At 44.4% G+C, this 25,637-nt stretch overlaps 1 protein-coding gene across 1 annotated transcript; it reads right to left on the reverse strand.

The window, feature by feature from the left end:
* Positions 1-415: 415 nt before the first annotated feature.
* LOC121073188 (putative neutral ceramidase C) lies at positions 416-23,204 on the reverse strand. The gene is made up of 21 exons (XM_040563941.1): positions 22,993-23,204; positions 21,188-21,352; positions 19,227-19,321; positions 18,794-18,943; positions 18,059-18,235; positions 17,490-17,617; positions 16,836-16,913; positions 15,425-15,545; positions 13,864-13,989; positions 13,393-13,479; positions 11,681-11,785; positions 11,478-11,559; positions 10,922-11,037; positions 9,450-9,544; positions 8,708-8,747; positions 7,897-7,992; positions 6,914-7,009; positions 6,129-6,278; positions 5,206-5,265; positions 4,368-4,456; positions 416-817 (listed from the first exon to the last, which is right to left on the reverse strand). Exons 2-21 carry the CDS (start codon positions 21,339-21,341, stop codon positions 640-642), a joined length of 2,223 nt encoding a protein of 740 aa, XP_040419875.1. The 5' UTR covers positions 21,342-21,352; positions 22,993-23,204; the 3' UTR covers positions 416-639.
* Positions 23,205-25,637: the final 2,433 nt, after the last annotated feature.

Genomic DNA, 25,637 nt, shown 5'->3' on the forward strand with positions numbered 1-25,637 from the left:
ATTTATGGAAAACCATTCTGTTGCCCCACCTGTTGTGTTTTAACTCAGAGAGTGAATCACCAAAGTGTCCTGAAACAGAATGATTAAACGAAATAATATTCAAACCCTTCTGATAAGTGTCTATCCATTTTTCTACTTACCATCCTAGTAAGCCAGCTTTGTCAATCACTTTGAGCACAACTGAGGAGGCTTTTCTTTCGATATCTTGTGAATTCAGCAGCTCTTCCCAGCTTTATGGACTGGGCTCAATTTTATGGACTATTTTATGGTCTGGATTAGATCCTGTCATGCAATAATTCCCTCTGAAAGCCTATTCACAATCAATAAGCATCTGTTCAATGACTAAAAAAAGACAGTTAACTTTTTATTATAATAAGAATCAACTATAATGAGATCCAGCCAGGTCTGGAAAAGCTTGAATGAAAACATATCGAACTAGTAAGGTTGAATTGCAGGTAAAAGTCAAAATTTTGCAGAAGCCAAGCTCTGCACAGCAAAGGACAATAAGCAGCACACGAGGGACAGCAATGATGTATAGAGTCACATATTCCACAAGAAAACTCACCGGTGTCCATTGGAACATCACAGATACCAAATCTACTGTTCAAAGGAAACAATTCCTTTAATGAACAAGATCACCTACAGACTTGTGATTTCAAATGTTGAGGATATGCCTTCAAATGGATTAATGGGCTTGAGTATTTTCTTATAGTGCCCAAAGTACCGTATCCTGTAGATGCCAGGCTCTGTGCCACTAGGGATGTGCCATTCAATCGTCGCATTGCTCTGACCTAATGATCCCTTGGTCCAGTAAAACCTAGCAGGCAAACCAAAAGCTGCAGTCAGCAAGAAAATACACTTTGCATTTGTTTTAATATTTGAAGAGCTCACACTGGCTAAATGAAGCAGAAGGAAATGAATGCACTACAGCAAAGTATATTTTAAGAGTTTCTTTTAACCTTTGTGCATATATTGAGGCTACACCAGAGCAGCAACTAGCAAGTCAATTCAAAACCCAGTAGGGCTGAAAAATGTCTGGAAATATGGCCACAAGTCAAAGGTCATTTCTGCAGATAAAAAAATATTTCTACCAGTTTTCTTACATCTCCAAATCCATATCATAACCCCATACAACACCACCTTCATGAGCAATATAAACAAGTTTAGTCTTTGCTGCACTGGGGAAACGGTGAGCCAAGAGGTTGAGCGTTTACTGAATGTGACAGGTAAAATCCATCAAAGTGGAGCTCAAGGCTTCTGACATCTGGTTCCATATCAAATTCTTTTCTTTTGCAGACTTGTTGTGCAAAACCTTAATACTACAGACAGCCACACAAAAGATCCCCATGTCTGGTTGTGGGGATTGTTCAGCCAGCCATGATGCAGCACCTCTTGGGGAGATAAAGAAGTTTAACCCTCTCTTTTTCTGATACAGTCAGCATTGGGCATCCCCCAAGTTGTACCTGGGCCAGACATTCAGTGGGTGCTAACAGTACTCTGTAACTTTACACATTTCTGGCTCACAGCAGCAGATGCAACAGAAGAGCTCAGCAACGATTCAGTAAGTTCACACCCCATGGTGGGAAATGGGGAACAATAACATATTATAAAGCATTGTTACTAACACTTAGTCTTTCTAAATAAAAAGGAATGGACCGAGAAATCTTAATGAGAGTTTTCAAGTCCTACTGCGATAGCACCCCCATTTCAAAGCTTTAACCAAAAGAAGCAGATGATCAAAATACATTAATTCTTTGTCAATGATGAGAAACAGAGTTTCACTACAGCAGTCTTAGTGACAATATTGAAATAAGTATTTACAGACATTACTGGGTGGAAAACAGTGATTAATGGGCAAAATTTGGCTTCATCAGTTACGAGCGGAGACCGCAGGCTGACACGTGGTTTGTGTATCAACTTGGTTGCTTTTGTCTGAGGTTTTGGCTGTGGATTGCACTGGCTTTATCACTGCAGAGTGCAATGTTGTGTTGGGAGATGACAGCAAGGCCCCAAGCAGTGGTGGATCTTCATCCTCAGGGTCTGCCCCAGCTTGCTCTTGCCCCAGGTCTCTGCTCTCCACCCTCCACACCTCCTCCAGTCTGATCCTGTCTGTATGTAATGATGGGACCTACAAAGGCTACTGTGATGGACCTATGCTGTCACCCTTCCTCCCCCCCCCCCCATCCCACCCTCCAGGCTCATTGAACCAGGACCACAACTCATATCAGATCCCACCTGGGAAGAGCTTCAGGCAGATGAGCTCCACCACATCTTATTTCTGTTGACTGTTTGTTAAAGGCAGGGCCAAGCAGATTCCTGTCTCTAGCTCAGCCCATCCTCCTGAACAGTCCCATGAAAGTGATCACTGCCCCCGCTGCAGATGTGGGATCTGGCCAAACACTTCTCTATTGTAAACACCAAGACAGCATCCAGCAAAAGTCAAGTCTGCATTGAGTTTGTCCCTGATGCAATGGAGAGTGCAAAACAAAGGGGAGATAACAGCTATCTCCTTCACCAAAAGCTGCTCCTCCTTTAAGTAAACCTTCGTATCTGTCGCTTACCTGAAAATAAGTATTTTACAGATGTATCTATAAACTATTTAACACTTTGCAACACTGAGCTAATGAATAATAATGCATTCCCTTGTGTTACCTTCCTGTTGCAGTGCCATCGAGATCAACAGTATCGTGCATTAATTTCCCCAGTACTAAAAAAAACAGTCTGACTTCATTAACATCTAGTAAAAATGCTTGATGTTTCCTGTTCCCATCACCTTGATTACTGACATTTCAAGTTGAATGTACTGGTACTGTAAAGACTGCCTTGTTTTCATTGTTAACAAACCATTTCCCCTTTCTCATGTTCTTTTATACTTTCCTGCGGCACCAGGAAAGGAGACATTACTATCTGCATTGCTTTGCCTTCTGTTCAGCCCTTTTAGGCCAAACAACTTCTCTTCCTTATCAGCAGAAATATTTAAGCATAATTTGGAGCAAGCAAGATCCAAAGTCTGACCTTTCTCAGCAATTAAAATAAGAAGCCTAGACTTCTCTTTTCAGCATCATGGCAGCACATTCTTAAAGTTTTGCCCTTTTTATGTTTTTTGTCCTTTTGAGAGACATTTTATTAACCTTTTTCAGTGTTCACAGCTGAGATTTTGGGAACTTTGTTGGTTTGGGGGAAGGAGGAGACATCTTTTCAGATGTCTTTCTAGGCAGAGCTACATATCATCTATGCCATGTGCATACCAGTGATAAAATGACTGTGCTGCCTTTATGTAAGTAGGGTGAATGGAAAGGGGAAACAAATGAGAAGGACAACATAACATAGTGTTAGTGTTAAATAGATGCTAAACGCTTAGAAATGCCGAGCTCCAACTGCAGGTAGGATTAAATCTCCCACACTGAGGGAGGCCAGGAATCCATACAGAGCACAGGAGCAGTACATCAGCTCTTGGTTCAGAGAGCCAGCACCATGCTTATTCCTATTACCTTATGAAAGCATGCCAAGGGGAGGCAGTGGATTTAGGCTGGAGGCCTGGCTGCCAAATTAATTTCGAGAGCAACTGTTTGCACTTGTGCCCTACCAAATGCTCTCCATAAATTCAGAGTAAGACTTTCTTGTTTGGGAATGTTGCCTCTGATTTCTGACGTTACTTTTTTGCAGTGGGACATTGCAAGGTTGGAAGATCCCAAGATGAATTATTTCCACTTTCCTACTGGTGTGTGTTCTTACAGATTGGTTGCAGGAACAGATAAGCAAGCAACTGTGTTTATTCAAGCAGGGGAGCAACTTCAGAATGAAAAATTTGGCAAAAGATTCCTTTGGTATCCCTATTTCATATATGGCCTTCTGGTGTAGCTCTGAAAGGTGCTATCATCTTTGCTGCTTAATGGATATTCTTCCTTATGACTGATATCTCTAACCTTGATTTTATTTTCTTATAAACTTTTTAAATTGTTGTCTGTTTCTACTTTACGATGCTCAGCAAAGCCAGCCAGCCTATTCCCATAAAAACCCTACTGCTGGCTGAACCTCTCATTGGTATCTTAGTCATCAGCAGCATACAGGAGATGGATGGATGTAGGCTATGAACAAATTGAGTGATCCTTCTCTAATTCTTGCTCTTCAGTCTACCTCTTCCAAACTTATAAGCCTTCACTGTAGAAGTTATACCAAGGGGAAGGCTAAGTGTTGTGTTCTGGACATGTTAACCAAATGAATGTAGACCTGTCCATTGCCAGAGGGCATTGTCTGAAGGGACAAGACTAACCTAGGGCTGGGAGCTCTGAAATTGAGCAGGTTGGATTAAACTCAAACTACTTTGTTGAGATTGTGAAACAGTGAAATCTGTTAGGGGCACTCACCTGGTGTCCCAGGAGGCATCATTCCGTACCACCTGCCATTTTCCTGAAACGTTGACGTATGTCTCCACCGTCAGGAAGTTGTGTTCCGTCTGGAATAAAAACAAGAGAATGAGCAAGATGCTGAGTGAACAGGCATGTCCCTACTCTTTTGTGTCATTTCAACTGGAGACAGGGCTATGCTTCTGCGTGTTTTACTGGCAAATCCAGTAATTACTGGCAAAAGTGCTTATATTTCACTGGCAAAACTTAAACTTATAAATGAAGCAGAGAAATTGATCATTAAAACAAGAATGAACAGGCAAGTAATTAGCTATCAGCTTCTATCTAAGATGAGTGATGGGATGAACTATGTACTTTTCTATTTTTCTTTGTTTATTAAAACAATGCACTGAGCTGGTAAGATGGAGACTAGAGAACATCCTTGTTCCGACTAAGGGGCATTAGATACTGAGAAAAGTATGTGGGCTAGAGTGCCTTCAACTTCAATAGGGTGAAGACATCATGGATGGTCTGTGGTGACTGATGGTCTGACCATGAGAGCGGATTTTACATTTTATATATCAAATACAACCCAATGTGGTCTCTCACAACCAGACATATGTCCAAGATAAGGACTTTGCTCCAAAAGTATTCTGGTGGTGTGAATTCCAAAAGCACATGCCTATAGGAGAAACTATGTTCTTGTGAACTCCCAAATAGAAAAAAAGCTCTGAATTACATGAAATTACTCCTTTTGAAACCTGAACATCGAAGAGTAAAATGCATACAGCAGAGGCAGTAGCTAAATATTAACTAATCCTTAACATCACCCTTTCCAGCATCGTTGTGTTATATTTACCATGTTCTCTGCAGAATTCCTAGGGTTGGCACTTACAAAAGTTACTTCAGCAACTTCTCCCTGAGGAGGAAATTGAAATTTATATTAAAGGCTAAGCAGCACATTTCACATTAAAAACATCCTTTGAAGACACCTTAAAAGTGTTTTGCCTTTTGTCTTTAAATAATTTCACTTGTTGCAGCAGCAATGGACAATTTATATTGTGAATCCCCATTCCTGCTTGTTGGATTAACACCACAGCACATAAAATTTCTATGCAAAAGAGGGAAGGAAATGAGTAAATGTTTAAGAATACTTTCCTGCCTTCTTCCTACCTTAATGCTGGAGACAGCAATGAGATGAAAGTCCTTGATCTGAACACCTTACTAAATTTTACGGACTGAAAACTGAATCCTTTCTAACATTTTTTTATTTTATTTACATTCCATACCAGAGACATCAAAGGTGACCTGATTTCTGCTTGTAAAGATATCACTGTACAACATTTGCCCATTTCATCATTAAATTATATTTTATGTAGAAACAGAGGGGGAAATATTCTTCATGTTGAATACTATGGTGACTTATTTTCCCCTTCATTCACACATTTTAACCACATTCAGTACAATGACATTGGCATGAAAACTGCCTCCTTTCTGCTGCTTTGATCTGAAGAGTACTGCTGCTTCATAAAATCACTAATGTGTTTGTCTCATAGAAATAAAACTTGGTCACCCACAAGCTTCATGTTCAAGGTGTAAGTTTGCTTCATCGATAAAAGGTAAGGAAGCTGGGAAGCATTTTGAAACGGTTTTTAAAATTCAAGAGGGCTCTCTGACATTGTCCACTACAACCCTCTAGAAAATTCAGACTTTTTAGCAAGATAAGTAAGTATTTAAAGATGATTTTCTAAACAGTTTTTAGCAGATCCTTGAAGCTCTCACCACTCGATACTGTTGTCTCACTTCTTGAAGCACGTCCCCAAATGTCTTATTCACCGGTGTCCTATCGGGAATGACACCAGGCACCAAGGTCAGGCTAGTTATATTGAAAAATGGGGGCTCTGGGCCACTTGGCAAATCCTGAACTGTGTTCTGTGGGAGGGAAGAGGTGCTCATTATACTCAAATACAGATGAACATGACCTCCATCATGAATCACACCCATGCTGTGGCTCTTCATCTAATTAAGTTGGTTCAAGCAGATTTTAAGAGCAGAAGAAATACAGTGAATGTAAAAGCAAGCAAGAGGCCCCTCGTCTTTGCTCCATATGCAGGACCAATCCCCACAAGACACCTGTTGCCCTGTTGCTGATGTTCCCCAACCCCATCAGGCAGAATATCCCACGCCCTCAGAAGGCAGCTCCCACCTGCAGGTTCTGCTCTATCCACATGGTCCTCAGAGGCAATGGTGACATTGTCACATACAGCACAAATACAGCTGTTTTTTATACCTTGGTAGGAAAACAGCAACTTCAGACCATGCAGAAAGGTTGGAGGAGGTAGGTATTTTTTTAAACTTTGAAGCAAAAAGCTCTAGAAATTCTAAAGTAGTATGAGACTCCCATTAAAGGAAATATTTTTATAGCATAAGAGAATTTCTCAAATGGGTTTCTTATGAGAAAAGAGTGTAGCAATCGAACCACCTCACTGAGAAACAAATATAGCCAACACCATTTACAGGATTTAAATGCCTCTAGCAACATATGACATACAGAAAGTTTTGATTACCGTAGCAATAGCCCTTGCAAGTCCTCTGTACAGCTGAAGGTAGGCAGAAAGGGTGTGTGGCCCATAAATAGTTGATGCTGCCTCATATCGTTGAACCTAGGAAAGGACAAAGTTGGAAAAGGAGGGTTTGAAGGGCTCTAGAGCAGATCATGCAGCTCATCCATCTGCGCTAGGACAAGATTAGCACTGTACTGTACCTGCAAGGGTTTATTTAATGATTTATATTTAAGTTATTATCCTTATTTAAGGGGTTGGTTTCCAGCAGAACCTCAGTCCCCTTACTGCTACAGGACAACACAATTCACTTAGCTGACTTAGGTATTTCTGCTGCAACTTCAGGTTATTCTTCTCCCATCCATCACAGGCAGGGAGGCCCCATTGTCACTCTTCCATTTCTTAGTGCTCTTTTGCTCTTTTAAAGGCTTTTTCTCTCCCACTTTTTAGCTTGGACAACCCCACTTCTTCCCACCTCTCCTCCCAGGTAAGTGTTTCTAAACCCTTGGAGTCCATCCAACTGCCCACATCTTCCTTAAAGCATGGCATCTACCCTGCCTTGGAGGGACCCTTAAAGCTGCTTCAAGGGTCTTGTAAGCTCTCTTGTAAGTCTTTTCCACAGACATCTGATGCTGCCATTCATGCTCTTGTCATGACCCTGCAGCTCCAAACCTTTCTTCTGGCAGTTTCATCAGCCTGTGAAGATAATTTCATCCAGGTCATCAGGAGAAAAACTAATCCAGACCCAAGCTCAGAGGAGCTTCCTTCAGTACCTCTGACTATTTCCACATTAAAGCATCCATATATGTTTTCTAGCCATGGTCAGGAAACTGTTTTGGCACTTGCAACATTTCATCTAGTCCAGAATAAACAAGGCCATTTTAGGATTTGTACCACAGATTCTTCAGCTTTTCATGGCAAAGGAAAAGTACACTTGCACAATTTCACATGAATTATCATCCCATATAGTAAAAACTGAACTCAACTACCTGGTATTCCTCATAGGTGGTAATGTAATGGGTGTAGACATTGCACAGCCCTGCAATTACGACATCCATTCCTGCTGTACCATGAGAATCAAATTCCTAAAAAAGGAGATAAATCACTCACCTTGTATCAACCTCTTAATGCACAATTATATTATTATATTATTGTTATTTACCAGGGCAGAATAGGAAGTTACAGTGGGTAGGAGGCTGGATGTTCATGAAAGCAATGCCACCAGTGTAATTTGCATATATTAATATCTAATTTTTGCTTCCCACACGAAAAAGGATAAATGACCTCATGCTCCAGTGAATGCAATAAATTTAAGGATTTTTTTGAAGTCTGATGTCTGTATTCTTGGAAAAAAACCTTGGCAATAAAACTATGTGAGGAAGTCTCAGTGAGCTTCGGGGGCAGCAGGCAGGATTAAGTATTCAGACCAAAGCTAAGAATAAGACATATCCCTCAAGAAAATGGAAAAAATACATTTGCCATTTTTTCCAACAGTTTTCATGCTGCAAAATTCTGGTAGAGATTAAGGAGATATACCACTCTAACACAGAATTAACTTCTGTTGACTTAATGGATTGAAACCCAATCAATTTGCTTCTTTTGGGGAGGATATTAATTTCTGTTGCATGTCAGTAAGTGCATGCAAAATGCATGTTAAGCAACTGTGAGAAGAAGTGCTCTGTAAGAAATGAGCCCCGGGACCCCAGCTGGGAAGGGGGCAAGGGAAAAAACAGAAGGGTCAAGAAATGTGAAGTTCCAGATCTACAGCCTTCTCAAGAAACTTCCTCCTCAGCAACTTACACGTTTAACAGCTTCCCGTAGTCTGCGTCCAGACATGGTCCTAGGGATATTAAGGGAATGGCATCAATACCAAGAAATGCAGGGATCACTTGTTTGACATGCAGCACACCAGAATAGAGGGGAGGCCACCAGAAATTCATTCAGCACATGCAGTGGTTCTCTGGGGTTTGCTAAAGTACCCTCAGGGCTCCTCTCAAAGAACTCAATCAAAACACCTCAAAACACCTCAAAACATTTCACGTATATCATCACAGCCAGTTTGAGGTTGGAAGCACCCCACGGTGGGGTGAGATAGACAAAAGATGATAGAAATAAATCACTATTCTATTCAGATTATCACCATTGTATCATCAGCGATCAGTGCAATTTGTTGTTCCAGCATTCATGGTGTGAAAAAACAAAGTTAACACACTCCTTTCATTTCAGTGAAACTGTACTTTGCAATGAACAGCTAAAATTATCTTGGAAGCTTGATCACACCTCATTCATTTCCATGGCTAGTTTATACCATACAGAAGAAAATGGGAATCCCAAAGTAACCAGAGAAGAACGCATACAAGAATCTAAGTGCAGTGGACATATATATGCAGTGTTCGCACAGCTATTTTGTATCGAGGACAATTTTTATCCTGTCCCCCCTTTTTCTGCATTAGATTATGTACCCACACACAGGAGTGCTGCAGGTATTCTGAATGAAATGCTCTCAGATGCGATACGTAGAACAAGACCAAAAAATACATACGTAAACTCTCCGGGAACCGCAACAATTGCCAACGATCCGATGGTAGCAATCTGAACATCCACAATATCAGGGTGCCATGGATGAGGCCACGTCATCTGAGATGAAAAAAAAAAAGTGTATATGACTTTTATAGGACAATAACAAAAAAGATAGCTGAAGAGTTTTCCTTCCTATAGCGATAAATAGGGAAAATAAAATTATTTTCCGTAATGTAGACAGGGACATGAGAAAGTGCACCTCCTACACCACATGTACAGCAAGCTGCCTGACCGTAACAGACAGAGAAGGAGAGACACATGCAAATGACATGGGTAAGGCAAAAATAAATAAATAAAAAGTGTGGGCGGAGGGGCTGCTTAAAGTAAAGTAGGCAAATAAAATCAGAATAGCACTCAGAAACAGAGTCCTCACCAGTAGAAACCTCCCACCTGTGTGGAGGAAGGACAGTGTTATGACTGGTAAGGCTGATCATCTGAGCAGAATGGCAAAGCTGAGTGAATGAGGGAGCCTGGTGGCAATGGGAAATGATGGTTACCTCCTTCCACGTGATGCTCAGGGAGCCCTGTAAAGGAGCCACCTGCAGCCCAACCCTGGCTTCAAACCACCCCATAGCAGGGACCAAGCCACACCCGGACTCAACACCCTTGCAGCAGCCAGATACAAACTGCACACTACAGGAGCATTTCAGCTTAAAAAAAAAAAAAAAAAAGACTACACAAAATATGAAGGAGTCTACTAAAGGCAATTAAGAACAACAAGAACTTGAGGGTGGCACAGCTCTGGCAAACAAAATGCAGAATCTTGCTACAGCAAGCCAAAAAGATTTTTGAGGAGTGATTTACCAGGGGCATAACACGAATGACAAAAACTCATGAAGCACATCAAAGGAACACATGAAAGCAATGATGAATCGCCTCATCCAGATGGCATCCTCTAAAGTGCTCTAAAGGACCTTGGATATGATCCCACTCCACTATGGTGCATTTGCCTTAATGCCAAAGGAACAGCAGGTAGGAAACGTGGCATCAATTTTCTTTTAAAGTTTTAACTAGGATTTGGGAGAGTTCAGTAAGGACAGTGCTGAGTTTCTCCCTGGAACAGCACAGCCCCCTGGGAAGGGGCTGGGAGTAATGGGGCTCCATCTCTGTGGGCCCCGAGCAAATAGCCCTTCCTGGGGAGTGGGATGTCCCTGGGGGCACGGGACTGGTGGCAGGCAGCCTCCATCCCTGGGGACAGCCCTGGGCCAGCTGGGAGCATTGGTCCTGCCACAATCAGGGTCAGAGCGGAGGCCTCCAGCCCATGGTGTGCCCACCTGAGCTCAGTGCCACTCCACCATGCCCTCAGCATCCCCGCAGCTCTCTCTCGGTCCTTGTTCTTCACCGTGCAGGCTCGCACAGACATTGCTGATAGGGGCTGGGTTTCAGTAGGGCACTACAGCACTTCCCAGAGCACACACCCAGCTCTGCCCTTACCTCTCCAGTGCTAAAGAGAACTGGCTTGGGTTCGTGGCAAGCTTTCGTTTCATTGGATGGCTCTCCCAGGAGCTGGTCACGGATTTGATCCCAAAATGGGTCCCCTTCTACCGAACCTTGAAGGAAAACATCTTTTAAACACTGTTCCTTCAGCTTCCCCAGCAGCTATCAGGCAGAAATATCATATATTGCCCACTCCCTCCTTATGTCAGATAGGCTATTTCTTAGTGGATTCCAACTATCTCCCTTTTCTGGTGTGGTTTCTGCCAGGCTGTAGCCCAGCTGAGCCCCATTTCATCAGCATTAGGGTAATGAGAACAAGTGGGAAAGACTGCCCTGAAGTCTGCTCTTTCTCCTCCCCACTCTCCTCCCCTCCAGAAGCTTTGCAATGGACACAAACTTGATCACACCTTCCTAAAAGCATCCATTTGGAGACTGCGGTTCAACCACCTGTTGATATTCTCTGAAAAGGTCTGAGGGTTTGAATTCACCTGGGGTGTGCCCTGTGCCCTCCTTGTTTGCACAAAGCCGTGTTGACATCCACTCCCCAAATTACCTTGTGTGAAGTTGAAAGCCCCCACTCCATCAATAGTCCCTGCAGCAAAGCTGTATCCCAAGGCTGGTTTACATGTTTTGACCTTAACCAAAAGGGGGAAAAATGAGAGAGATTTTAAAACCAGTTTCCTCCAGTTTGCCAGATCCTGCTATGAGAACATAGCTGCTTTTCCTTCCTTGTGCACCGGGAGCTCCCACTCTTACCGTGTGCGTGGCATTGAGCTCCACCTGGACATCACTCATGTTCACCCACTGGTGAGCTGAGCTGAGGGGTCCTGTGATCTCCTGGGAAGCACTGGCATACAGCTCCTAAGGGACACACAGACAGCAATCAGCAGCCAAGCCAGAAAACCAACGGAAGGCCTCCTGACAAAGCAGAAAGTCTCCAGAGTGTGTGGAAATCCTTGAGGAAGAAAAAATCAGGCACCCCAGTCTTCTGAGCTTCAGCAATATGAATTACTTCTTCACTCGGTTGATGTCTTCCAGTGGCCTCTTGCAGGAGCATATTTCCCAAGCTCTGTTGTTTCCTGTCTCTAAATCCCTCATGCCCCGAGTCCTGCAAGCTTTCCTGTCCCAAGCAAGATGGGGGGGACACTGGTCAGCATTTCTGTGTGCACCTTGCTTTTCACAACTAAAGCATGCACCTATTCCACCTGGATGGCAGGTTCCTTCCTCCCTCTCTCCCTCCCTCCTCCCCTCCTTCCTTCCACCTTTCGTCCTCACCTGTATTACTCATGGCTCAAAGAGAAGGCAAAGCAACTGTTGACTACAGGAGCTGTTAGAGTATCTGCCGTTTTCGTGTCTAAGACCAACCAGAACAAATGTTTTCTATGACAAAGATGCAGTTGAATGCATTAATTGCTTCAGAACTCATGGACTTGACTATTCATGTACTATATGGGTGACATCTCCATCAATCAGCTCTTCAGTGGATGATTTTCCTGACACACATGCCTCAAGCTGGTACACAGCATTGCCAGAAGTTATACAGGTTTAGTAACATCTCCTGTAACTGCAGGAAAGAGCAGAGGACACAGCCCTTGACAACCCTGAGTCTGCAGTGTTAAAAATGACAGCAATGTTTTCCCTTTCCACTTGATACCTATGCCAGGCACTTTGACTGGGACAAGCTTTCGCTTACAAGTCACGATCAGCCTGGAGTGACTTCAGGGCAAGCATCCGAAATGGCAATTAAAATGGAAATAGCCACCATCAAGCCTTCTGCTCTCACTCCTTTACTGGACCTGTTCCAGTTCCTACAAGCTGCTGTCCCTGAAACGGTGCCAAAAAAGGTCCGCCCATTGACAACTCGCAAATTACCCAAATCCATAGAATGGAAACCAGTTAATTCAGGTGACTTTGGGGCCCAAGGACATAGGCTACATAACGGAGCCAAGAGGGTGGACCACAATGAGTAAATGCAAAGTCAAGCATGGCAAGATTAGTATCTTTCCTGGGTTTTTAAGCTAGCAGATTTTAATTCACGTTTGCATTAGTTTGGGAGTGTGATGCCAAATTCAGCCAACAAGTGGTATGTGATGGTGTTGCTGAGCTCTCCTGGGAGGCTTTGCCACCAGTGTTTTTTCCTATCGTGACCCATCATGAGGTGCATTCTTGGGGATGGGCGATTATAAGGGAGAAACATCCATATTACATAGCAGTCAGGAAGAGAGAGATCAAAATCTCAAAAACAACATTTTCAAATTTCCAAGTCCTATAATCACATATCTAAATAAATGTGTATGTTTTCTGAATAATCAGGAAATTTTCCTTAAGTGTATAAACATGAATTTTTAAGTAATTTAAACTTACAAACATTCATAAAAAACAGGTGCAAGAAATTTGCTCAAATGAATGTGTGGTTGTTTTTGTAATAACAGCATTCATATGCATTTGTAAAATGAAACATCACTTACCTTTGCTTTTGAGTAGATATTTTGCCCTATAATTCTTGTACTGTCGAACATATCAGTACCAGGACCCATGGCCATGCACATCGCTGCCTGTTAAGAAATTTATTTCAATACTAGTGATCTGTTTCAATACTAGTGATCTGTTCATATGGAGAACATGTGGCACTGCAAAGTGGATGAGTGCATGAGTGGTTTTCATCATGTGGAGGCTAATAGCTTCTTGTTAGCCATCTAAAATTTGGGAACCAGATTGCAACACTAAGCTTTGCAGTGAGACAAATTTGGATTTGGGCTGAATGTTCAGAAAACAGTGTGAAGACAAGACACAGTAAGTTTCTGAAAAGGGCATCCAGAATAGTCTAAAAGAGGTCTTTTTCATGCAGAATGGTCCATCACAAGGCTCTGTATTTGCAGCTCTAGCCTGAGTTTTCTCCTCCATCATAATTTACTGTAGATTGAGTAATCCATACGTACCCCCCCCACAGGACAGGTGCTCTGTGGGTTGTCACATGATTCCCCTGTGTTTACGCAGAACGGGCCTTTGGTGTTGGGTGACACGTCTCCCAGGTTGGAAGATGCAAAGGCAGCAACAAAAGATCCCTGCAAAATAGAAACATGGTTGGATGGATTTCAGTGACTTGCAGCAATTGCAGACATCCCCTGTGGCTTTCCCTTTGGGCTGCAAACATGCAGCACAACCTCAAGAGAGGTATTAAAGCCAGCTGATTGGGATGCAAGCTGGTAAATATTTCTGAGGTGACTGGGAGGACTGGCACAGGGATTCAGGAGTGTACCACAAGCTAGGGACAGGAAGAGTAAGGGAGAAAAGGCCACAGGGGATGTAATTGCCACCTTCCATCTCAGCAGCAGCTCTTCCCCCACCTCCCCTGTTCTCGCATTCCCGATCACACGCTAATGGCTCATTGTGACACCTTGAGCTGGATTTTTCTTCTGCCAGGCTATCAACATGACAGATTTATGGGGTGAGAGCCAGTGGATCTGACCGCAGAAGTTCACGCCAAGCAGTACTTGAGAAGCAAGGCTGGTTGCACACTGAGCATCAGCTGAACTCAGCTCTCACAACGGATCCTCTCAGTTCTCCCCCTTCTAGAAGCAGCATATGTCAACACCAGCTATTTTAATATCTTATCAGCTCTTCAGCCATTCTCTTGTAAGACTGCTAGACAAAACGTGTCCGGCAAACCGCACAACTGAATATTGGATCCTGCAAACAGTTCCACTCATACTTAGTCTGTGTTCATATCATCTTGCGTTGACTTGCACCCATAACTATGCACTAGAGTCAAGTCTGGTTAAAAGCTTTTAGATAACCCACTATAAACAGAAATGTTTGCAAGCAGAACATCTAAACTTCCTTCAGTTTTTATCCTTGATATGAACTGCACATGTTCCCCTGCCCAGAATATTAAAATGTGAACTGAGCAATGTTTCAAGGTACCTGCTGAAGATGCACACAGGACACCGTCATAACCAACTCATGACTCAAAGTGACTGTGAGATTGGTTCTTGTCCATATTCACATTTCAGGGGAAATAATTCAGGGGAATAAAGGAGCTATGTTTGAACCTGGGGGATGGGAAATCTCCTGGACAAATGAAGACTATGAGACAGAACTGGCTGGAGGCCATGGAAAACAAGTGAGGATGACCACAAGCTTCATCTCATACTGCAGATGCAATGTAGAGGATCTAATATCCCCCACTTGCCTTTCTAGTGATTTCCAGTGTGTCCAATAGTTGAATCATAACAAATTTGATTTGTTCTTAAAATGGGAGTAAATGCTGTCAGTTATTACCTCGAAAAGTCACAAGTACACTTTGTAATTTCTCTTCACCAGAGGAAGAAAGAGTAAATAAATCAGAAAGTGCATCTTTGGCCTCCTTTTGCTGTATTTACCCTGCTGTCCTATTTCAGTGTTCGAAGAAACCCGCTATGGCCCAAAAAAAGCATTGACCATACCCTCTGTGTTGAACTTTCTTCCCCATTATTCTCAATATTCTGAAAACTCTCCCACCTCTCCAGGAAGCATGCCCTTGTTCTTCTCCTGCTCAAACAAGAGAGACGCGTAGCCCACGTTGTCACTGTTCACAAGATGGTTTGTGTTGTTCATGCTGACTGGGTGCACGGCAAACCAGCTAGAGAGAAGATACGTGTAGGAAATGCATTATTTGAAATAAATATTTGCAGTCGGCTTATGGAAATTTCCTCTGGGGAAATAAAAACCCAGATCATCAGTGCCCAGGGCTGGATTAAGAAGGGCAGTGCCCACATCCTCTACCATCATGGCCTGGAAGGCTCATGACTTTGATAACCCAGGTCATGAGGTGACAATAGTTTGGCACCATAATTAACAGGGCCACCAAGAGCTAGTTCTGCCCTGGACCGACTCTCTTCTGACTCCCAAGAATTATATTTTTGGAAGGATTTGGAGGAAAATCCATGGCTTTTCCTTGCACCATCAGCTGTGACACAAGGAGAGAAAAAAATTGAGAGGAAAACCCTCCTGATCCTCTTAGTGCAGTCAGATTCTCACTTGTGATTTCTAAATGGAGAAGTCACGTTGTTGGTTTCAGGACTACCTATTACTTCATTTCCCTGGCCTTGAGCTCTGAACTTCGAGCAGCCGAGCACTGCCACAAAGATGCACTGATAGGATGGGTGTCATAAACACAGCACCTGACACCCAGCAGCGGGAATGGCACATTTTGCATGAAATAATGGGGTGTTAAAGGAAATAACCAAAAGAACAGGAGCCCAAAGTGGTCCCAGAGATTCTGGGGCCAGACCCTGCTCCCAGGGGCACAGCCAAAGCACGGGAGGCACTAGTACAAGATGCAGCATGGGATACGGCCCCAAGGAAACAGCCCTTCTTGTGTGAGCAGGGGGTCTCCGTCCTCGGGGATGGACCCGATGCACTGGGACACAGCCCCATGCAGCCTGGGGTGCAGCTCCCATCGTGGTGCTTCCAGCCAGAGCCTGGTACGGCTGTGCAACCTTCTTCCCCTGTTGTGCAAGATGAGCCTTAAAAGACTGATTTCCAACTGCGTAGGGTTTTCGTCTGCACCTCTGCAAGGGAAAGCCAGCCACGGTCATCTTCCCCAGCCTCCTCTGCAAGCTGCAGCACAGGGTTTGTGGCAGGAGACATGCCCAACACAGAGAGCTGGAGATGGGCTAAGGCTGCTGAAGGTCCCAGAGCAGATGAGGGACACTGACCTGGTTTATGCACTCAGTGACTCTCGGCATAACTTACTCTTCCCTCAGAGGCCCTCTGGTGACTACCTGAGAAAAATGGTCTATGAGAAAGTGCCATACACCTGAAAGTCAGGATGCTTGTGCAAGAAGGAACTACAGAACTAAGCCCAGAACCACAGTGCTGGGGTGCTTTTCTTTATGAGGATTTGGAGAAAAACATCAATGGTCAGTACCTGATGAGGCCCAGGTCATGTCCATTCTCATCTACCATCTTCAGCATCACCATTTCTTTATCCGTGTTGGATGAATACCTGGGACAACGGAGCAGGGAAATCCTGTTATCACCAGAGCAACAGTCACATTCTGTGTTGTTAAAACTCCACTGGGCTTAGCAAGAAAATGAGGAGGATATCAGAGATATTGCTAGGACATGGTGACCTTACAGGACCATCCTAATACAGCTGTGAACCTAAGGGAAGAGGCACGGTCATTGATGACTTCAGGCCCTGCTTCCCTGGGTGGTGGAAAGAGGAGATCCTTCTAAATACAACCTTATGTACTTTAATGCCATCTGACACACATGCTAGCATCTACTAAGGATGTTCTTTCATTGCTGTTAACAAAACACAAGGCCACATCCTTAACTAATGCCTCACATGCTTGGAGGGGGCATCAACAGCTTCCAAGTCCACTTGTACAATTCATTTTTGGGGAAGCAGGTAACCAAGGACCCACGATGGTGACTGTCATTCTGCCATGGACTCGGTTCCACATTTGAACTGTCCTACAAATGACCAGAAACACTGGCTGCAAGACCTCTGGGTCATGGTTCCAACCAAAGGGTCCTCTTCAGGGATCTGTTTCTCTCCCATTTGAGGAGCCTTTACCTGCTTTGTTCAGATGCTGGATTCTGGAGATATGAGTACGGGCTTCGGTTGATCTGACTGTTTTCTACAGTGCCTCTGTTTATAAAAAGCCTTCCTCTTTTCAGGTTCTGATGTGCTATATCAATGCTCTGAAAAACAAAAAGGCAGGGAATATTAATGCATGAATGTAAGCCATATATGAGTTTATTTGGAAAAACTCCCTCCCTGCCTAGCCCCAACACTTTCTTGTGAATCTAGAGGCTTTTCATTTTGTTTTTGTTTTGTTTGTTTGTTTCTTGTTTGGTTGGTTTTTTTTAATAGACCAAAATTCTAGAAAGTTATGATCATGAGAAGTAATATTTCAAAACCAGGCACAACCATCTCTTTCTAAATAAAAACTTGAAGGCTTTTATTTTCTGACCTGATCTCACCGGCAAGCATAAAACCACCTCTGAGTGTATTTTAAGGTTGCAGCACTTTCAGGTGCTACCATGAACATTGCAGCAAGAGCTCTGTTAGTCACAAACGTACCTCCCCTTACTTTTTCTGTGTTTACGGGCCTGTGTGTCAACAGTCCAGATGATGCCTACCTTTACAATGCCCTTCACAATAGCATCGAGGGACGGTTTGATCAGTCCTTTGCTAGTGATCCAGAAAAGCGTGTACTGGAAGTAGCCACCAGGACCCGAGTGCGTGTGGGTGCCACTGAGGATGACGTTGTCCTGTCGGTAGAGCTCACCATACTTGGTCTTCAGTTCCTTGAGCACCTAAGAGGAAAGAAGTGGTCCTAAAAACCCTTTCTTATGCCTGTGGAGATTTGATTCAAGCCTTGAAAAACAAACAAACAAACAAATAAAATCATCTCTCACCTGCCTCCCAGCTCTTTTCTTTCCACCTGATACTCCCATAGCCAGTGACCAAATAAGCAGGTTACAGCTGTTGATTTGACAACAGCCTTAAAATAATAAAATCCTGTAAGGAAAGACCTCTATAGCCAACTTGCAGCCCACCCCATGTCATCCAGGGAGCGCCTACTTCTCAAGGACCTCCCTTCCTCCTCTGTGGTGCAATACATAGGTACCAAGCATCATGTGTATTTTTGGCAATTTTTTCAATACAAAAAGCATGGTCAAAGTCCAGCATCATTTGCTGAGAAATCTTCTTCATCAGAGACACCACACCTCTCAAAGTCCTGCTGCAAGGAAATCCCAAAGCAAATGGCCAAGGTGCTGCTGCATTCTTTATTGTCCGGCAATGACTACAACCTTAGCACTAATACCAGCGGCAGCTCATGCTGTGCAGATTGTTCACTTCCAGCCACGTACCTCCAGCCTCAGTCGCTGAGACACCATTCCTATGTCGATGCTAACAAACACTACTCGCTTGGAGCTGTCGGGCTCTGCCACGATGAAGGCTCGGCTGTAGAGGCGTGTGAGGAGCCCGCCGCCCACCTGGTCAGGATTGGCGTAACCCATCTGGAAGGAAAGAGCTCTGTCAGGCCCACACAGACAAAATACTGAGAGATGGATTCATTTGCATGTATTTTCCTAAGTCAATTTCCAGAAGATCAAAAAAAAATCTTTCAAGACAAAAACTCAGAGCTGCAACTATCTTGCCCTGCAATCATTCATTTAATGTTTTAAGACAACTATTTGTTAAGGCAAGGCCTCTAAGCCAAACGTTCTGAAAAAAAATAATAGAGATGATGAAAAAAAGAACAGTATTTCACTGAATCCATGCTCAATTCCCCATACATACCAGAGGAATTTCTGCTACTGGCCCTGTGCAATCTGCTCGACCTGCACCCAATAAGTAGTCTCCTGAGACACCATTTGATGGTGGGTCGTCATAACCTATAATAAGAATAAATAGTAGATTAGGGGCCACACAAACAAGCAGAACTAGGGGAGGAAGAGTCAACACAACTTTTTCAAAGGGTGTGCATGCCTGGAACCTGCTGCACATCCTTGGAGGACTTAGAAGTCTCTGAACAAGGCGATCTGGCTGATACTGTCTGCTCGGGTTTCCAGCTGTTGGCCAACGTGGCCAGCATTTGCTGATGTTGTTAATGTATTAAGGGTGGAAAATAACGGGCCAGGTGTGAAGAACTGCAGCGCTCACAATATGGGGTCACTGGGCTGTGTAAAATATGCAGTGATTCACAGCAAGGGGAAAACAAGCTTAGCTTCCTTGACTCCAAATCATCTCTCCAAATTCACCATTGTCATGCAGAAAACAGAAGCCAGGGTATAAGGGCTGTTTTCACCCAAAAAAAGTCCATGTCCTGCACTGGTGTCCTGGTCTCAAAAAAAAAGAGGGGGGGGGGGGCACAGCAGCACCAGGGAAAGCAGCTGTGGGCAATGGCCCTGGACCAAACGACAAGGAAAAGGCCCCTCAAAGAAGGCTGAGCCTCATCCCAGCCATCACAAAGCCTTCCACGGGATGCACAGAGCATCTGGACAAAGTCATAGAAGAAAAGCCATTGACGGCTATTAAATAAATAAATACATTCTCTGCGCCTCAGGAAATCCCACAGCCACAAATCACTGGAGGCTGAGATAACACCGTGGGAAAAATATTTTTGTGCACTTAATCTGTGCTCAAAGTCTTCCCTGGCCAGATGGGGCAGCTGGACGCTGGGCAGCGGGAAAAGGGGACGCTTGGTCTTCCCACCATGGCCTTTCCTAGACTGTCACTTAAAACAGAGGAGAAACAAAACACTCTCATCGTCCACAGACTGAACACAGGAGCAGCAGAGAGACAAAGCAGTGTGAATGAAGGGGGGTTCCCATTAAAATTACTGCTGCTCCACCTCCTCCTCAGAGAGATGTAATGCAGAGGAAAGGCACTTGTGCAAAATTCTCACATGTTACAACATAAAACTAGAGGAAAGCATGAACTCCATACAACTCAAGAGCAAAATCAAGGAAGTGGAAGTCCTCATTGCTGACTAATCAGGCAATGCTCTGGGAAAGGGCTCCTACCACATGGAGACACCTAAAGCTTGAAAATGCTTGGGTGTTGTTTTTTTTTTTCTTTTTATTTGGATTGGTTTGGTGTGTTTTTTGTTTTCGTTTTTGTTTTGTACCCCCATGATATTTTCTCTCTCCAGAAGACAAGTGTGGGGTGTATTAGAAGTGGATTGAGGGTTTCTTGGGGCAGCTCATGCCACCCAGCTGCCCCATGCCTGGTGATGGGGTTGGGGGGAATAAGTCAGCTGTGGTAGGATCGTAAGCGCTGCCAAGCTCCTCAGTTTCTCATTCTCTGGATTTAGAAAGAAGCTTCATAACTCATTTTGACTTTTTTTTTTTTAACAACGTATTTCTAAACTTTCCAAAAAGAGCAAACTGCTTCAGGTGGGAATGGATTAATTTGACCTGAACATGTGGCCCTGGAGCATGCCATGCACATCGCCTCATTGTGGAGCAGGCAAAAACAGGGATGATATTCAGGTTCATGCAAAAATTGGTGCCCTCTGCAAAAAAAAAGGGAGCACATTTGTAACGGCTTGAGTCTGCAAATGATTTGGGAATGAGACACCACCATGCTGTTGTTTCATTTTGGGATGACTGTCACTGGTCAGTGGCCCTGAAAAAGGTTCCTGACCCCTGCTGCCACAAGACGAAATCAGACGCTTTTGCATCTCCTCTCCCTCCTCCTGTATCCTCCCTCCATCCCAGCAAGCCCTCCGGATGGCAGACAGCTGCGGTGGGCAGCACCAAAGTAGCTCGACTTGCCATTGCTGGAGCTGTTCTCTTGGGTGAGAAAGTGGAGGACGAGGAGTACCACAGTCACTGCTGTCATCAGCGCCAGGAAAACGATGAGGACCACCTCCAGGCGGGAGAAGGAGCACTTGTGCCTCTTTCCACACATGGCAGGGGGCCCTACGAAAGCAGAGGGGAGCCCGTGAGAGAGGCAGAGGGGTCAGCCCCGAGGTGAGCCACGTGCTGGCCATGGTTTGCGTCCCCCACCCCGTGTGTCCCCCAGGTGGGGCAGAGCAGGCAGTGATAAGGATGGGAAGTGGCGACAGATATCTTTATTTTTTTCCCCATTCTGCTTAAGACAGCAAAATCGTATCTCCTATGTGCAGCAATTGCTCCCTGTCAAGAGGCCCGGTAGGACAGTGCATGCTGCTTTTTTACTGCATCCGCATTTACCAGGACACCTTGCTTGCTCTTTTGAAGAAATCTTTCAAATAAAACCCTAGATCTTTCATCAGATCCTATATTCACCAAGAGAGGTGCTGCAGCCTGAAGCCTCACCACATTTTTGCTGCTCATACTCATTGTGCACAATATCTTCATCATAATAATGGTTAATTTAGGAAACCCAGGGCAAGGCAAATACCCCATTGCATGGGCAAAGGCAGTTTTCTCCAGGATATGAAAAGTGGTGGTTGTGACAGCTTTCCAGAGCTGAGCTCTTTGGATTTCCTTTGTGTATATTGTTACCCCACCTCAGTTTAAAGATTAACAAGAAAAAATATTCAAAATAAGGTTATGGGAAAATGTACTATTTTCTCCTATGTAAAAAGGTGACTTTCAGTTTGTCCTGTTCTGGCATCGGAGATTTGCATCAAGAGCTTCCATCGGGCACTTGTACCAAAGATGTGCCTTTTGCCCTTCTTGGAAACGTCCATACAAGGCAGAAATAAGCCTTTAAAATAGCTTTAGACATTTTCATGCCTCCTTGGGTGTGTTAGTAGATCTGCAGTAATACCACAGATCCCATTTCTTTGCACACCTCTACCTTTTATGGAACCACAAACCTGCCTGGACCACAGGGGACAGGCTTCTTGTTCAGAGCAGTGGGGGTCCCCATCCTCGCCAGTGTCCCCAACTCTCCTGGGCAGCCTGGGGAGCCTCAGTGCCCCCAGCCAGAGGGATTCTGTGTTTTGCTCCTATGACCGTGCCCCAGGGGAGGAGAGGAGGGGGGAAGGAGGGACACGCGATCAGAAAGGGAAGTGGGGCAGAGCCTCTAATTATCCCAGAGGTCAGATCTGCTGGTGGGTCTGGCAAGGGGCTTGGTAAAGATCATGTGTGGAGGACATTCCCCAGAGGTGATGTGCCCTGGAAACAACCAATCTGCAGAAAATAACCACTGAAAAGAGCATTTATGGTCTTGGAAGCACGGCAGCAAGAAATATCACCACCAGCAAGCCAACTGGTCACCCAGACTTCTTGTAGGTGACCTTTCTATCAACTTCTTTTGCCATGGTAAGATAAATCAGCTGTGCTCACTGCTGAATTTCACCCAGCTAATCTTCTAGTGGCAACAAATCTAGTATTATGGGTTTCCTTCCTCCCTTTTTTGACTTTGCTTTTTATTCTGTAAGCTGGAATTGCCAGCTAGCTGCAACTCATCGCAAGCTGCCCAGATGATGGATATTGCAGCGCCATCCCAAAACATGACCACATGATACGCAATTCCGTTTGTTTTTCCACGTGATTACACAGCTGAAGTAATACCAAAAGAAGTAAACATTTGTACTATGAAATCACAACAACATCTCATGCAAACTTACCTTGCAGTGCAGCTTATTAGGGGTTCTCTTTCTATATTCTGGATGCCGTGAGGCTTCAGTACATCCAATTCTGCTTATACCTGATGTCCCTTGCCAGTCCCAGGGGTTAGAGAAACATCTCCTTGCTTGAAATCTGCTTCAAGTTGAAAGGTCCAGCTTGAAAATTATTGCTGTTACAATCCCGTGAGTCAGGCTCTGTGTAAGATAAGGAGCAGATCAATAACATTTATTGCAAAACAGGTGGTTTTTTTCCATGCCTTTTTTTTTTTTTTTTAATAAGTTATGAACTGTGCCTGTATCTTCAAAATAACCTTTCCAGGATTACACAGATCAGCTCTGGTGCATGAGGATTACGGGAACAGTGTTTTTCCTTCTTTTTTTTTTTTTTTTTTCATCACAGCTTGACCAGCCTGCAAGATGGCTGCTGCTCCACATCCTGCTGTGAATCTGAATTCTCATGGGATATCAGTCTCAAGGGTTTCCAAACTTCACTAGAAGAAGAAGAACTTAAATATGGGGACATGCTCTCAGCTTTTAAACGTTTGCTTTTTCTGTCTGTTTTCCTTCTGAGCCCCAGCTTGGTTGCATCATGCATTAATCCACCAGCTGCTAAAACATGCTTTCTTCAAAGAGTTGTGGCTGCGGGAGCCATCATATCCCTGAGACAGTGGCAGCTTGCTCTTGCTTGCAGAGAATTTAAAAGCCCCCTGAGCAATACACCTTTGCTTTCCCCAACTCCCATGAGTTTTCGAGGGAATTTAAGGACAGGACCACATGTGACATCTTCCATTCTACTCAGCCTCCAGCAGGCAAACATTGCAGGAGGTGCTGTTTTCTTCTTCCACCACCGTTTTTTCCATGCCTCCTAATTCCAGAGGTTAATATGCCAGCTAGCACTGAGCACAGGCAGCCTGAGTCATCACTTCAAGGTCACATTCAGTATCTCCCTTTGATTCAGCAATTTTTGGACTGGCTTGTGGGGAGAAGAAAGATTTTCTGATACGTTATCTCCTCGCTGCGATACAAAAGGAACACGCCGCCCTTGCTGTTGGCAGAAAACAGCATGCTTCGCCTCTGTATAGGCTGACAGATATTCCTGGCGAGCTCCGTGCCAAAGTCCTGGACGTGGGTGCCTGGGAGAGAGACACCCAACTGGCTCTGCGCTGGGCCACAACCAAGCCACCACGGTCCACTAAATCCACCCCACAGCCCCCTGGCCTCCATGCATGGTGCCCAAATCCTGGCTCTCACCACCCCAGAGCAGTTCCAGACCTGACAGCCATGTCCTCAGGCAAAGCTGCACAAGCACCTAATCAGGGTGGGAAGTGAGTCACGTGAGCTAACGATCCCATTTTCCTTGGTCTTAATTCTTAATTCTTAATTCTTAATTCTTATCTTAATTCATCTTCTTTCTTCTGGACACACAGCTGTTAGGTAGCTTGGGCCAGTCCACCCTGGTGCAGTGTTCAGGTGTACCCAGCCATGATGCTCCACGCCCAAGGGTTTTGCAAGGTTGCTCCAAGTTGTGCACCAGCCCTGGGGGAGCCACGTTTGTTAAATCCCAGGACAGAAACTAGCTGGGACACCACAGGAGTAGGCTGTGAATTAGCAAGAAGGACAAGAACTCTTCTTGAAGGTGATGTATTTGCTAGATCATCATGAAATGTGAAGAAATTGAGTTCTCAAGGTTTGGATGGTGATGATTTGCCCTGTCATCTCACCCCAGGGAATCCAAAGAGTCAAGAAAAAGACTTCACTGTGGCTCTGCGGCTCCAGGAAGGGCAACTCAGTTGTTGTTGGACGTCAAGGAGGAAAAGGAAGTTTGATAGTACCTCAAAACAGGTTTGGGGGAATATCTCAAACTTTTTCCTTTTAAAAAGACTGCTCAGTGAGGCTATGGGGACCCACAGGTCCCCATCTACCCTACATGGCCTGACCATGCCCCTGGCTCAGAAGTGCAGAACAAAGCAAGTTTTTTGGCACAGAAAAGGGACTGTCTGGACTGCAAAACCCTCAGCTGAAGCGCTAAAAGCTTGGTTAAATCCCCCTGAGCTCCTTCCTTCCTGTGAAACAACAACCCAGCTTCTCCAGAAAAGGTGGATTTCCAAGACGATGGCCAGGAATTTTTTTCTTGAGAAGCAATGGTAGCTGTGGTTGGAAACCAGCCTGCATGGAAACTGTTTCCTGGTCTCCTGCAAGTCATCAAGGGCTGGTACCAAATCAAACCAAACACTTCCCTTACATAAATTCGTAGGAGTCTGCAATCTTTTCCACGAACCATCTGAAAATGAATCCTCCCATCCTGATCCTCCAGTGTTGGCACATGCAGGAAAGGTGATGGAGAAAGAAAATCACAGAGGGAAGGCACACTCAGGACATCAGGGACTTCCCACCCGTCTTTAGCCTTCCGGATGCTCTTCCCATGGAAAACTCCAAACCAAGCAGGTCAAAAAAGAGACTAACTATAGTGCTTATTTGTCCATTCTGCCCCTTTGCTTTCCTTCCTTTTCTTTAATCCTCATTTTCACCCAGAATTATATCACAGGCTTTTCCATGGACCTCGGGGGAGAAGGACGTAAAGCTCCATCTGTGGTGCCTCACTATTGCCTGCTTCTCTCCAAGGAAGTGGCCTAAAATCGACAGCA

The sequence above is a fragment of the Cygnus olor genome, chromosome 7 (assembly GCF_009769625.2).
Source record: "Cygnus olor isolate bCygOlo1 chromosome 7, bCygOlo1.pri.v2, whole genome shotgun sequence".
NCBI classification, from domain to species: Eukaryota; Metazoa; Chordata; class Aves; order Anseriformes; family Anatidae; genus Cygnus; species Cygnus olor.

Coding starts and splice junctions, on each gene's coding strand:
- LOC121073188 (XM_040563941.1), bottom strand. CDS start 21,341: ATGTGTGGAAAGAGGCACAAGTGCTCCTTCTCCCGCCTGGAGGTGGTC. Junction 17,618..18,058: donor TTGTGAAGGGCATTGTAAAG/GTAGGCATCATC, acceptor TTTGTTTTTCAG/AGCATTGATATAGCACATCA. Junction 7,010..7,896: donor CCACCTATGAGGAATACCAG/GTAGTTGAGTTC, acceptor GTCCTTTCCTAG/GTTCAACGATATGAGGCAGC.